Here is a 15,593-nt window from a genome sequence, read left to right as displayed (position 1 = left end):
TCTACACATTAATCACCAAATAATTTCCTCGTCAGTATGACTTCAAAATAAGCTTGTTCCTGACAAATGACCGTGTCATTCATGTTAATCATGTCTGTTATCAAATAGGCAGCTAATTTGCCAGTAGAGAGGCAATTATTCCCAACTATTCCACTGGTACAGTTGAGTTATTTCATTTCAACAGTATGCAGGGGTATTAAAAAAGAATGAAACAACTAATGTGGGGAAATGATCTAATCTAAAGAACCGAGTCTACCTGCAGGTCTGAACAGAAAATTTGGGTAAGCAGTAAAAATGGTTAAAGCAGATATTAACAGGACAAGTGGAATTTATAGTTATAAGACAACTGTCTTATTACTATAAATTATAAATGGTGAGTTAAAGTAAAACTTTTGAACATGCCAGGTGGTAAAAATGAACGTTCTTGAGACCTGACAGAGCTACAGAGGAATGTCAGGAGGGAGAGGCTGAGAACCGCTGATGGAGCAGATTGCAAAGTAAACATCAGAACAACAGCTGCTCAATCTGAATTCCACAAAACCAACAAACATTTTAATTGGTTGGTCAGTTGCAAAGGTGGAACTTTAAAAAGTTCCCATCTTTTTTTCTACTTTTATTCTTAGTAATGTATGCACATTACTAAGCTGGCAAAGCAGTTTTTTGGTTCTAGTTCTTATGCAAGTCAGGGTTGCAGGAGAGCTCAACCTTATTAAAAAAAATCACTGAATATCAAATGATTGTGAATTATTTACCTCCTCTGTAAACCAGTAAGATGACTTCTCCCCGTTTGGCGTGCTCCTGGATAATTGTTTGTACCTGAGAACAAATATTAAAACTATTAAGTTCTGAAATTGTTTCAAAATTTTTAATCATGCAAAGTCATTTCTGATGATTCAAACTTAGGGGGTGTGAGGGAAAAAATAAGCTAAAATGTTGGAAACCACTGTTTTTACGCACTGTATTATCTTCATCGGTTTATGTTTCATCTCCCTGGTTTTCTTTCCACTTTTTCTCCTTTACCTGTGTAAAGCTAAGGCTCTGGACGTCAGCTCCGTTGATTTTGACAACAGCGTCCCCTGGCTGCAGGGAGTTGCACTGCTTCCTGTCCCAAACTCGATTTACTAAAGCAATAGTGCCTCCTGGACCGCCAGCCGTCATGCTGAAGCCCAGGCCTCTGTCTCCTTCAGTCTGGCCCAAGGCCACTGGCACCAGCTCCCCTCCACTGAAAGCTCCAAGTCCACTGCCTACACTCATTGCCCCAGGTGAGGACATGCTGCTGGGACTTGCAGTGGGGCTGGTGTTGCCCTGGAAACCATTAAAGCCACGGTGTTGCGGGCTGTCTGGGGTTGGAGGTCTGAGATGGGAGGTCTGTGGTCTGAATAGGTGGGGATGAGTGCTGCGGGGACCACCGGGAGAAGAGGAGGGCCTTCCTGGGGACTGAGGCAGGGGTAGCCGGGACCCCGACAGGGTGGACAGGTCACTCTCAGACGACTTGGATGTTCCATAAAGTAAAGGATGACGAGGTGTCGCGAGTGAGTTATTGTTGTGATTACGGATCATTGATGCCCTGATGAAGAAGAGAAAGGAGAGTTAAAATCAATACTAAATGCCTCTGTGTTCAGAGACAGTATCATACTAAAACATGTAGGGATGCAGTATCTGCCATTTAGCTTTTAGAAATAATGTCCATCTCTGAAATCCAATTTTCGCTCATCACAACATGGCAGATAGATTAACAACCCAGTAAACCGTAGTGAAGCTTAATCTAAAATGCTTCCTTTTTTCGACTGGCAAGATGATTACCTGACTGATCACTGAAAATTTTGTTGCACTGAGGCTAATTATAGCCTCAGTATCCTGTTTTTAGCTGTTAGGAACCCCATGTGGTTGTCATCTATTTCAAGGTTTGACATACTGTGGGTTCAGAGATGCTCTTCTGCATACTTTGATTGTAATAATTGGTTATTTGAGTTACTGTTGCAGTGTGGCCATTCTCCTCTCAAGTCAACAAGGCATTTTCTCCCAGAGAACTACTGGGACAACGGATATTTTCCTTTCTTTTTTGTTTCTCAGAGTATTCTCTGTAACCCCAACCGATGGTTGTGTGTAGATTAGCAGTTTCTGAAATACTCAGACAAGCCCGTCTGGCATAAATAGCCATGCCATGTTCAAAGTCACTTAAATCACCTTTCCATTCTGAATCACGGTGTCAGTTTAAACAGGTATTCTTGGCCATGTCTATATGCCTAAATGCACTTATTTGCTGATCAGATAATGGCCAGTTGAACATGTGTATCTAATAAAGTGGCCTGAAGGCGTATATGTCAAGATAACCCATAAAACTGTACTCCATGAATCATAAAGGGGAAAATTTGATTTATGGTTGGCACCTTGACTCCAGACTGATGGTGAACTTGCTGAGCTAGCTACGCCCACACAGCGGTGGACAGTTAAATTTCCCAAGGGGCTACAAGAAAAACTGGAAGGACTTCCCCAATGAGCTCATAGATAGATCAAATTATACTCAAATTACACAAATTAAAAGAGAATTAATCATTTAATGTCTCTAGGTATGCATTTATTTTTGCATTTAAGTTATTACCTGTGTGAACCAATCGCAGAAACAACTTCACTGTCACTTTGGCTTGCCATTGTTGGGTCGAGTGACTGCAGCCTGGCTAAACTTCTGTGGGAGCGAGGTGGGTGAACAGGGGACGAAGAGACGGCATTGCTCACACTGGAGCGTCTGTAAGGGGGCAGGTGTCTGGAGGTGACAGACATGGCATTTCCATTTGTGTCCAGAGTCACGCCAGGCTCCATGTACCTCCCATCACCGTGAACCCCATTAAAGTGCTGCGTGTGGGGTGAGGGTGCTGGTAGGCGAGGTAGTTGGTGAAGAGATTGAGGTTGGGTGGTGGTGGGTGGTAGGATGGGGTCCACGCTGTCCAGTAACCTCGAGTGCTTTGGATAACCATCCGGGTTGTAGAGCATTGGATACCCTCGTCTAACTTCTACATCCACGCTGTGGCCTACAGACACCACCTTGAGCATCTCTACAACCTCTTTGTGAGACATTCCCAACACACAGACGTCATTGATGTACACCAGGATGTCCGCTAATAAGCCACAAACAAAAGGACAGGGATACAAAAATAATTATCACAAATTTCTTAACTTAACAACAGATTCTTTCTGTTAAACTGTTCTCACTTCTGTTATATTTTTTGAAAAATCCATCTACCAAACTACTATCCAAATGTTAATTCAATATTAATTAGAAAATTGCTTCTTATCAACTAGTCTGTGCGTTCAAAGCACTCTTTTGATCTGTTTTAATCTCAAATAATTTAAAATTAACAGATTATAATTTGTTGATTGTTGCATTGTTTTCTGAAATTGTGTGTGTTTGTGCTTGCAGATGCAAAGCACAAACACACATAGCTAATGTACTCATATTTATTTAGCACTTTTCTAGTTTTACTGACTCCTCAAAGCCCTTTGAACTACAAGTCACACAATAACTGTTTTCTATGCACTTCAATCACCAGTTAACTCAAAATGTGTGGAGAAAACCCACTGCAAGTACTCTGGAGTGGATTAAACATGCAAACTGCACAGAATTAAACCATGAACCATCTTGATGTGAGGCAACAGTGCGGCTCATCCCACTACAACCACACTGTTTCACATCCCGTGTCTGTGTCAAGGCACCATCTCTCAAGGCACCTTCTGACCTCTGTATGACCTCTGTTCCTTATGCGGACCATATGATCATATCTACACTGTTTTACTATTACACTCTTTTGAGATTCTCCCATGACCCTGCAAGGACCAGCGGTTTTGTGTCCCTGCGGGACGCTGGGTGAATGCATGTGAACACAGGCAGTTCTCATGACAGTGTGCTGATGAACTCTGTCACCACTGTCCCGTGAAAAATACACACAGACATGACATGTCTGTCACGATTCCCTCAAACCACCATTTTACTTGATTTGACCGACACTGCTGGACCTAAAAATCTTTAAATCTAAAAATCTTTATCAGTAGTTATGGGTTAAATGTGACACCAAACAACCACAGTGTACAAAAATTTGTATCACCCGTACAACAGTATAAAAATATTCATATTGCAGTCTAACTAAGCAAAATTTAGGTTATTTTTGCAGCTGAAAAATGTCAGAATGGGTCAAATGTGACCCGAGCAGTATGTAAGGGTTAACCCTTCTTACTAGTTTCATATGCTTAAGTGTGGAGCGTTTGTAAATGGAATACACACTGTGTATTTTGTATGTGTGTAGACTAATCCGACCACATAATCCTCCTAAACCAGCCTATTAACAGATATGAACTAGATCAGTCCCTGCAGAGACAGCCTGTGCCCCGGCTTTCTAGAGTGCAAATACCATGCCTAGTGCATTTGCATGAGTGTGTCTGCAACCAGCATGTGCAGTGGTGTTTATGCATGACGGCCAGATTAGAGTGTGCTAGCCCTGAAGATTAAGAACTGATCACTCACTTTCTGTGGAATATTTTATAGTGAAACCCACAGAAATTCTGACAGAAAGAACAAAAATAAGAAAAAGACACTTACACACTACCAACTGCAAAACTGTAGCAGTCATGACCATGATACGTATAATCTTTTACCTGTCTTAAGAGTGGAGGGTCCACTTTCTGTCACACTGTACACCTGCAGAAACTCTCTCGGCCTGCTTCCCCCCACAATATTGAAACCAAACCCTCTGGGGCCTTTGATCAAGTGTGTGTGCACAGGGAAACCCCTGAGGTCCCCAGGCTCGTCCGTGAACCCTGCGAGTTAGGGATAAAGGCGGAAAAGAGAGGATGGGTTAATAACGATGCTTACCTCCAAGAAAAAGTCATAATAGTCCTTAAGGAAAGAAATTAAAAAATATGCCAACAGGGTGGAATCATAGAAGAGACTGAACACCGTCCTGCATGTTTACATACAATTCAGTGCTTAGAACTGACAGGTCTTACGAATAAGGCAAAAGAGAGAGAGCTGTAACACTGCAAACCAATCAGCAGATGGGCTTTTAACAAAATGCTACACAAACCAAAGCATATGGTTGGACGATTGCATTAAAAGCAGAATCCATTACAGACGACCACCTTAAAATGGAAACATAATCCATTAGGTCGACCCAGCTCTCTACAGTAATCCAGGTCTTTATTTACTATTTACTGTTGCATCAAGAAATCTGTGCTATTACAGACTGCGCCTTTCCTTTCATGTTTGTTCTTAATTCAATCCTGCCCTAATTGTGGAGACAGAAGCAGAAATCATTTCCAGCTGTAAACATGTAAATGTTTGTACCAGATTGTGCAGAAATCCTATCAGGTACCTCTGATCATAATGAATATTATATCACCTTCTGCTGGTGAGAAAAGTGTACTGCACTTTGTCGAGTCACAGTGTGGCAACAGAGCGTTTCCAATCATGACAAACAGCCATCTGCAACTAGATTACGCCTCTAAACAACAAATGATGTGGCCAAATCATGAAATCAAGTTGCCAGTCACATGTCATACACGTGTCAACCCTGCCAGTCCCAGCAGCGAGTCTGGCTCTTCGCCAGCAGCTCTGAGCTTTAGGCCTTAATCACTTACACGTCTCAGTTCAGCTAAAAGCTCATTCCATCTCATTTGGCTCTAACAAGCTGGCTGTGTCTGTTTCTTCCCTTTTTGACAAATATATAGCTTCATTTAGACTGTTCAACAGTTAAATCGCTTGCCAGTGTTTTAATAAATACACGGAATTTGAGTGAAACGTAGAGAGAAAGAGACGAATGCAAACGAAAGACGCTCACAGTCGTTTTTGTAGAGGTTTTCCCTGCTTGAGGCTCGATGACTCTGCCAGCTGGTCCTCTTTGGGTTGCGTCTTGGAGAGACAAAGTTGGAAAAGAAATGAAAGCCACCCTCTTTAGAAACATAACAGCATTGGATACAATATGACAGTGCTGGAATTTATTACACTTTTGTTGAACAATAGAAACGCCTGCCTCTGCAAACAATGCAACTTTCTCTGCCATCTTTTTCCAGCTTGCTAAAAGGAGGCATTGAGCAAATTGAGAAAATCACATATTCACTTTTTAGAATGAAATGAAAATGATAGACAGACAGACTCAGGTTTCTCACTTTTTTAAATGCATATTTTTAATATGCATATATTAAAAATATGCTTAATATATTTATTTTAAAAAACTTTAGTCTATTTATAAGAGTAGATATCTTTTCTATTGTTATCTCAGGTGCAGCATTTTTGCTGTGAATATGGAAGCCTTGACCTCCTATTGTTCAGATCTTTTTACGAGGGGCAGCCAATCAATAATCGAATAGAGAATGACTTGATTGATCTGAATTAGGAATTGTGCAAAAGCCACTGTAACAGAGTCCAAGAATCAAAAGAATTATCATAGAGAAGACCAGCAAGGAAATACAGCCAGTCAGGCTTTGACTAAAAATGCCTGAAAACAGTAAATCTCATTAATAAAAATAACGTACATGTTGAATTAATTAAATATTTCTACGTCAGTGATTAGGTTCGGATTAGGAGTAGATGGGTGGGGTTCGGCCATGTTAAGCTGGTAAGTGCATGCAACCCAGCTATTGCTGGGGTTTAAAAAAAGAAGCCAGCCTTGCTGTTGTTCTGTATTTCCTGGCTTTAGCTTCATAATAAGCTGGCAGATAGGATGGTGTTATTGATCTTCTTGTCTAAAGCCTTATTCACACAGGACTTATTATCTGAAGACCTCTAGTCATTTGTAATAATTGCTCAAGAAGTCTGAGATCAAAATCTCATACAAATCTACAGGATCCATAATTTGAAAAGTTAATATTTGTACCACAGATAACCTTTTTATGGTTAATCCCAGAGGTGCTGTGGTGTTATTTATATTTTATTTGTATGAAATTATCTTTAACTTCTGCCTATTTGGAAAGACTTTTCTGTTCTCCACACCTTGCTTGTGCATCTCTGCTGTCAGAGTTGTGACTGTTACAAATTAAGGAGGGTTAGTGTCACTATACAGCATAAAGACCGATAGAAATTTTATATCCTCTTGCAGAAGAACAAGGATGATGATGAGATGGATAACTGCAATGACAGGAATCGGTAATTAACATTTTGCTGTCTTTCAACAGACTTGGCTGTTATTATGTGGCAGCCTATTATTATTAATCTTAGTCCTGTAGCTGCTGACCACAGATGTCAGTAAATTCAAGTAAAACACAGACTTCACTGATCCTGTGCGAACGTGCTGCACAAAATACAGACGTGGGGGGCGGGTAATTTCTAAATCACAAGATCCCCTTTGAATAATAATCCCATGTGAATAGAAGTTAAATCTCAGAACGTGAATAAGCCTGTTCCCTGAAATGTTGGACTATTCATTTAATAGATTTATGGCAACACTTACTCTATGTAAACTGACTCTCCTGGGTCACTGAAGGCCTGCTCCCAGTGATCGGGCATCACGCCTCTCACTCTGGCACCACTCCTGCTGCTGATGATGCCGTTTTCTATGACGTGACCATCGCCTCCGCTACTGGATGCTCGTGTGCGACCGGGAGACCGGTGACCAAGAGGGATGCTGCTGCTAACACCCGCAGAGCCTCCTGTAATTACAGTCAGAATCACTTTTATTGTCACGTGCACATGCAGGATTTTTTTTTTTATGGCAGAGAAGAAATACTTAACACTGATATATTATTGAACAGATGTGGCAGGTAAAAAGTTTCTCCTGCAAGCTGTAATGACCTTATTCTGGCATTTCCACTGGGGGCTGTCAGGCAAAAAGACCTGAGGTCAGCATCTCAGCTGTCTTTGTCCTTTCTCTAAGGAGGAAGAATATGTGACTATGCATGCCACACTAGCAGTAGATGAAAAATAAGCATATTTTCTTTCCTAGCTGTCCTTGTAACTGTCCTTCAGTTCTGAGCTCCAGCATGGATTTAAGAGACGTCAGCCCTAACACTGGGAGTCCTGCTGCACGCGACAAGTGATGCTGGACCCATCCACCCACGCATCGTCACTTCAAAAGATGACTCAGCAGAGGTCAGGGTGTTGGACGGCTCTCTCAAACTCCAACCTGCCTGCATCCTGCACCGGTCCGGACTGCCTGCTGCAATACCTGACTGCTTGGAGCACGTTTCTGGATAGCTGTCTGCCTGATTTTCTCACCTCCCACACTGCCTGCCTCTCTCTTATCTTCTGTCCCATTCTGGCTCCCTGCCTTCACCCTTCTTAACAGTCAGCCACCCTACCTGCCACCTCCACCCCCTACGCTGCTGCCGTGCTCCCTTTCTCTAATATTTAATCTTACACGCACCTTCTGTTCAGCTCCTGTGTACTAGTTTCATGTTGCCTTCACTTCTTTGTGCCTGCAGTCTATTCAAGTATATAATTTTGCAGTATTTGTATTTCACTCACGCTTATTCACCACAATTCAAAGGGTAATATTGTTTATAATTTATATTTTTTACTCTTTGTAGCTTGTTATCATTTGAAGGTGTATGGCTGGAGGCCTTTGTCATTTCCTTTTAATCATGAAAGCACAAAAATATCTGTATATGTGATCATTTCCTGTCTTGATCGCTGTATCTTGCAAAGCTTTTGCACATTTTTGTTTCAACTTGTGGTTATTTTGCATCTCTTATGGTCACTGTGTGTCTTTATGGTCATTTACATTTATTTCTCATTATTCCTGGACTTTTTTGGAAGCTATTCTAGCCTCTCTGGAATATATAATAGAGCACAGAAACCTCTGAGTGTTCGGGCTCTTCGTGCCTCCCAGGTTGGCTCAGTAAATGTAGGTCCATATGAAAAATCACCCATGGTCTGAATGAGAACTACTTCCAAATGTTCTCTCGCCACAAGGGGTCGCCACAGCAGGTAGCTCCAGATGTTTTTGATTTGGCAGAAAACCAAAGAGAATTTGCGTCCCCATCTGGACTCGAACCAGTGCCCTTTTATTTTCCAAGCGAATGTGTTAACCACTACAAATTTGGAGGCATCTTCATAACAACTGAATAAATATTCTTGTATTTTTATGATCTAATACCCACACTGAGTCCCAGGCAAAGGATATCTGCACTAGGACTCAAAAAAAAAAAAAAGGAGTACCTCACAAGTCGAAGCATTATTAGTAACAAGCTGCTTCTACTTTGATCATTTAAGTGCATTTCGCTGATGATGCTTTTATTTAAATATGTTTTTGAAAGTAAGCTCTTTTCATTAGTCTTTTCTCTCACTGGTGATTAATGAGCCTTTTAAGCCTTCTCTTTAAACGAGATAGTATTTTGGTCACAACTGCCACAAAAACCTACAATGACCGTATGTTTGGGGAGCCCAATGACTCGAGTCGAACAATGCTGCTTTCTTGTCGCATGATTTGCTAGTTTTCGTCCCTCACCTCTGTGTGTGCACACTTGTCTGCTTCTCTCTTTGCCTGCTTGACCCAAGGCAGCTTGACCTTCCCTTGGAGGTGATCCAGCAATCGATGAGGCCACAGCCCAACTGAGATTTTAGAGCATACTAATCATGCTAATGATTGATTAATTTGGGCATTGGAGACTGGAGCTATTGATAGAGAGACGACGCAGTATTAAGCTGCTGAATACTTTGCAGTTCTGAGAAGATACATTTTCCCACTGCTGATATGCTATATAAATAACTCAATATAACTGATAACTTCAATGCTTCATTTATGATTACTTAGATGCAGACGAATGGCACCGGCCATAGTTTAGCTCAGCGACACTTGCCCGAGTCTCCCTCGTTGTGTATGCCTTCTGGTGCAGCCTTTTCCAAGTTGCTGAGCGATTTGCTGCGTGTGCGGAAGTTTCTGAGCAGGTTGCGGTGTTCCTGGTAGGTGATGGGGGGGCTCTCTGCACTAACGTGAACGGGCCGAGGTGTGCCGTAGTAATTCCCTGCGACGGAGAAAAGCAGAAAAGAGACACCCTTTCTTAATAAATTGAGATGCAATGAAAAAGTTAAATGTTATAATGAAATAAACTGAGATATTGGGATTAATGTACATTATGGGCCCATTCAAATCCACTGGCATTAATTTGAAGATCATTAATTTCACAAAGCCTATATGAACAGTTCAAACATGATATGAATTCATGAGATAAATAAATTGCACGATTATGCACATATATACCTCATACGACATATGCATGTACACACCTTTGTTATGTATCCCCTGAGATCATAAACCACATTCTTAGAATGAGCCATCTGCTCCAGCTCCTAAAGCAGAAATGAAATTACCTCCACCCCTCCATTTGGCTCGTGGAGATCCAAATGGGCTGAGGGAAACATTAGATTAGTGAACTCAGCAGCAAGGTCACCAGCCGTCACCGTTTACTGCGCTTTCTGCAGGCGATTGGACGAACAACGCTGCCGACACTCCAGACTGCTTTGCTGTAGCAATATGTCCGTCAATGTCACATGCAAGGCAGGTGAGGATGGCATTTATTGCTCCCATTAAACTCTTATAAATTATGGATGTTAATGTATGGAGGCTTTTTAATCAGAGGCAGCACTCTGACCCTTACAAAAGGAGGAGTCTGTGGGGAAGATACAAGCTGAGTATCACCAGTTTTCATGAATAAGCACCAAGAATTAGCCTTTGAAGCCTCCTTGTATTTACCTTACACATCACCACTGTTAGAGGCACAATAAGGGAAGAGGGTGACAAAAGTCTTCCAGTGTTTTCTTGCTGAGAAGTAAATGTGAAGACCGATATGACATGGGTTTGATAAATGCACACTTAATGTGAGCCAGGAGACATTTAGCTGAGCTAAGCATAAAGAATGGAAATAGGCTCATGTCAAAAAAACAGAACTTAAGCAACAAATCAGAGCACCTATAAATTTACAAGATAAATCTCAGTTGTGCAACATGGACAGAAGGTAAAATGTAAAGATGACAAGTTGTCTCATGGTGTTTTTTTCTGTTAACTGTTTAACTTTTGGCTCTTTTACTTGATCTCTGGTCACGTTGTTTCCTTTTTTGGATTCATGCAGCTTTCACTTGTGCGGCACCTTTTGATGCTTCTTCTTTTAGTTTGATTAAAGTTACCTTTGTTTCACTACCTGCCTGTCTGCCGTCTTTGACTCCTGCACTGGTACAAAATTGTGGTTTTAGACATAGACATAGACTTGATTAACCCCACACTGGGGAAATTCACATGTTACATGAAAATGTGAATTAGAGATATTTTAGAAAAATAAATAAGAAATAAATAAGAAAAAATATTGTACAAAATAAACAAGTAAAAAAAATATACAAGGGTAATTTGTACTATTTATAAGTGGTTGGTAAATACAGTAAAATACACTGTGAGATTTTTTCATTTGCACACAAAGAGCAGTGGGAGTGATTATACCTACACATATATTTTAGCAGGTATCTATTGTACGTGTGTTTTGCCCAGCCTGACTACTGTCGGGATGAGTGCTCCGTCCTACAACATGGTTGGAACAGCTAAACAAGCTGCTCAGGGGATATGAGGTATTGTCCATAATGGACGTTAGCTTGGATAGCATCCTCCACTCACCCACCTCCTCTATAAAGTCGAGTGGACTGGCCAGGACAGGGCTGGCCCTCTTCACCTGTCTATTTAGTTGGCTCCGGCCCCTTTCCATGCTGCCATCTCCCCGGCAGACTACTGCATAAAAGATTGCAGAGACCATCACTGTGTCATAAAAGGTCCTCAGTAAAGACCTGCACACCCCAAAGTACTCAGCCTGCCGGGCAGATGGAGCCGACTTTGGTCCTTCTTGTGTAGAGCATGAGTGTTTTCTGACCAGTCCAGTTTACTGTTAAGGTGAACACCCAGGAGTTGGTTTTCTCTGGAACACAACTACCATCTCCTTCATCTTACTGGTGTTGATATGCAGGTGGTTGAATTCACACCAGATGACAAAGTCAGTGATGACCTTCACCACCCAGGACAGTAGGCAAACTGTAGAGGGTCAAGTATTGTGCTCACCAGGTGGGTGAGGAAGATCCTTTCCAGGGTCTACATCAGGCAGGAAGTTAACAACACAGGTCTGAAAATGATTAGGCTTCCTGGGGTGCACGGTTTTTGGCACTGGACCCACACCAGAAAGTCTTCCAAAGGAGAGGGACCTTTTCCAGACGAAGGCTCAGATGAAACATGCGTGAATCTGTACATGTATTCGTCATTCACCCTTACAAAATGACTGAGCAAAGACCCCTGTACAGGAATCACTTTAATTCTTCATATCATAGATTTAAGGAGCAATTTAGGTCCATATTGGCATTATAGTATCCCACAGTTCCTGCAGATTTACTGGCTGCACATCCACGATATCCCACTCCACCACATCCCACAGTTGCTCTACTGGACTGAGATCTGGTGACTGTTGAGGCCAAAAACCAGTTTGAGATGATGGGAGCTTTGTAACATGGTGTTATCAAGCTGGAAGTAGCCATCAGAAGATGAGTACACTGTAGTTGTAAAGGGATGGAAATAGTCAGCAGTCAGCTGAAACTGTTTCTCCTCATCAAGGCATTTTGCCCCAGAGAACTGCCATTCACTGGATATTTTCTGTTTTTCAGACCACTCTCTGTAAACCCTAGAGAAGGACATATGGGAAAATCCCAGCTGATCAGCAGCTTTTGAGCAGACTGGTGTGTCTGCCATCAACAACCATGCCACGTTCAAAGTCACAAAAATCCCCTTTCTCCCCCATTCTGATGCTCAGTTTGAAATTCAGCAGGTCATCTTGATTATGTCTACATGACTAAATGCACTGGAAGTGTTGCTGCAGTCTAATTGGCTGATTAGACATTTGCATCAATGAGCAGTTGAACAGGTGTATACAAGAAAGCAGCCAGTGAATGTATACCATGTCCCAAAAAGTTGATTCTGTTAATCTGGACGTAAAGTTTTCAGTGGGTGAAACATTTCGTCATTCATCCAGTTGACTTCTTCAGTCTTAGCAACCTTATAAACAGTACATTTGCACAATGACTGAAACTAGCATCACTGGCAAACAATGGGCTGTGAGGTCAGTTTCTGGATCATTTATATGGAGATTGTCATGACCATTGACCAATGATCAGAAGATAGGTAATAATAATAATAATAATAACAGATTGCATTTATATAGCGCTTCTCGAGACCCTCAAAGCGCTTTACAATTCCACTATTCATTCACTCTCACATTCACACACTGGTGGAGGCAAGCTACAGTTGTAGCCACAGCTGCCCTGGGGCAGACTGACAGAAGCGAGGCTGCCATATTGTGGCACCACTGGGCCCTCTGACCGTTTTGTCTTGCCCAAGGACACAACGACCGAGACTGTCCAAGCCGGGGCTCGAACCAGCAACCTTCCGATTGCAAGACGAACTGCCAACTCTTGAGCCATGATCGCCCTCAGTGTACCTACAGGTCAGGCTAGGTAGCAAGGGGGAGAAAACCATCGAAATGTGTAACACAAAAGGATAATACAGAAAAACTCCTCTGCACAGAAGCACATAAATGTCCACAGCACAATATTATGAAGCACGTGACAAGCAACTGGGGTGGGTAGGGGGTGAGGAGTAATCCCAAGCAAACACAGCAGCCATCCTGCCCTGCAGCTATTTTTCCAGCGCTGGGCCCAGACCCGCCGTGTTCTCCAGGAGGGAACAAGCATACACTATATTACTCTCTTTGTGCTGGGGGACCGGGCTCTTGGAGTGGACCAATTTTTGGCCCAGTGTTTTTTGGGGTCTGAAAGCCACAGAGATGCAGTGTTTAGAGAAAATGAGCATGTCCCGATGCTCCAGACACATAAAGCATCACTAAGGGTTTTCGCTTAGGCAGCAGTTGATCTTCTCTCTTAGATCACCTGGGGCTTTGACAAAAGTCCACCTGGGATAACCACACTTACAGAGGGCCTTCTTGATATGATGTTCTTCTGCTTCTCTGGCCATTTTTTCTGTGGGGATGGTGTTTGCTGTGTGTTGAAGTGTCCTAATCACACCTAGTTTTTGCTCCAGTGGATAATGACGGTCAAACGTTAAATACTGATCCATGTGCGTTGGTTTACTGTACACATCAACTTTTAAATGTCCCCCATTGCTGATGGAAATCTCAGTCTAAGAAGGCTAACCTTAAAAGGCTAAAAAAAGGACAAAACCTCTAGGGTAACAATAACAACACACCGCTGCTTTCTGAGCTGAATCTGGTTGGACTTTGCTTTAAATTTTTAAGTTCATTCAAAAGTGAAAAGTAGAAATTTTATCTTTTCAGGAATAATAATCTAACCAGCAATCCTCTGACACATAAACACCAATTTATGCTATTTATATATGTATATCGATATCTATATGTAAATTGTGTTCATCAAGGGGTTATTTCTCATTGTCTGATGTATGTTGGGTTGTCCGATCAGAATCCAGAGATGCTGTAAAGAAAGCTTTTCATCTCTCACTTTTTAACCAGAATGTAATGTACCCTGCATAATGAAACACCATCTTGCAGTCTGTGAATGCACAGGCAGTTAGCTGAAGTGTTTACCTTTGAACTTTCCACTCTCGAGCAGCGCTCCTGATTCGTCCAAAGAGAAAAACTCCTCAATAGAGACAAAGTTGTAGTCTACCCCTGAGATTTCCCCCTCTCTGGGCTGTCTGGTTGTACCTAGGAGAGAAGAAAAAGACCCAAATTATTATGTCATACATCAGCATCACTGGGCTCAATACACCATCAGTTCTGACATGGATGATGTATCAGTTAATCAAGACCCTTTCCTCTCGTCAGGGGTCATCAATCTGAGTTCAGTGTTGAAAAAAAGTTGTAAATCAGCAGGTTATAAATATCTTAGGATTACATAAGTACATAAGTTTGACAAAATAGATGAAATATGAAACAACCCTATCGCTCTATACAAGATTAATTTTACTGGTTAATTCAGAGCAGTGTCAAAAATTGTCTAAAAAGTAGAAATGGAGAGAAACTACAACATGCATTGATAATTACAACCAGACGGACGTTTGCTGATTGCAAATCAATGCAAATTTGCATTGATGCAGCTCTGCAGCAAAATGTAACACCGCTTCTAATTCACCACTAAGTTTCGTGAAATTTGGCAGGGTGGATTTCTCTTGTTAGGAAACAAATACACAAACAACTCTAAGCCCCAACCTGTACACTGGCTCTCTCCTTGGCAGAGAAATAACCAAGTCGGCTATTCTTTTGTTTTGTTTTTTTCTTTAATAAAAGGATTTCCATGTTGTTGTAAAAGCAGCCCAAGGTGAAGCGTCCACAAACCAAACTTTACCCTTCGGCATGAAAAGCACAATGATGACAAAAGGCATTTACCAAGGCCTCTTTATTATAAACAGATCAATAAGAACCGAATTAAACATTAATGAGGCACTGAGAAAGTCTTAAAGCCGCTCTATCACCATTGTGAAGATGGAGCACTCAGATGATCAATGGTCTGTCATCATAATTGATTCACATTGACCTTGGCCTGGAAGAGAACGGTGAGTCCAAGCCATGGCAGTAAAAGCATCCTGTGTCGTTGTGGGATCACTGAGGTAACGCTC

The 15,593-nt window shown here is 41.8% G+C and overlaps 1 protein-coding gene across 3 annotated transcripts in view; it reads right to left on the bottom strand.

The window, feature by feature from the left end:
- The window catches only part of magixb (MAGI family member, X-linked b), a 47,570-nt gene that overhangs the window by 11,696 nt on the left and 20,281 nt on the right, over positions 1 to 15,593 (bottom strand). For all 3 annotated transcript variants that reach the window (XM_005731634.2, XM_005731633.2, XM_005731635.1), the window contains exons 4-11: positions 14,563 to 14,682; positions 9,784 to 9,948; positions 7,437 to 7,635; positions 5,829 to 5,899; positions 4,648 to 4,809; positions 2,603 to 3,116; positions 1,021 to 1,567; positions 753 to 816 (exon numbers count right to left, since the gene is read on the bottom strand). In XM_005731634.2, the coding sequence (XP_005731691.1) occupies positions 753 to 816; positions 1,021 to 1,567; positions 2,603 to 3,116; positions 4,648 to 4,809; positions 5,829 to 5,899; positions 7,437 to 7,635; positions 9,784 to 9,948; positions 14,563 to 14,682 (1,842 nt within the window). The remainder of the gene's footprint in view (positions 1 to 752; positions 817 to 1,020; positions 1,568 to 2,602; positions 3,117 to 4,647; positions 4,810 to 5,828; positions 5,900 to 7,436; positions 7,636 to 9,783; positions 9,949 to 14,562; positions 14,683 to 15,593) is intronic.

Source organism: Pundamilia nyererei, unplaced genomic scaffold, assembly GCF_000239375.1.
Source record: "Pundamilia nyererei isolate P.nyererei 1_Seehausen unplaced genomic scaffold, PunNye1.0 scaffold00044, whole genome shotgun sequence".
NCBI classification, from domain to species: Eukaryota; Metazoa; Chordata; class Actinopteri; order Cichliformes; family Cichlidae; genus Pundamilia; species Pundamilia nyererei.
This window is presented reverse-complemented; position numbering and strand designations above follow the sequence as displayed.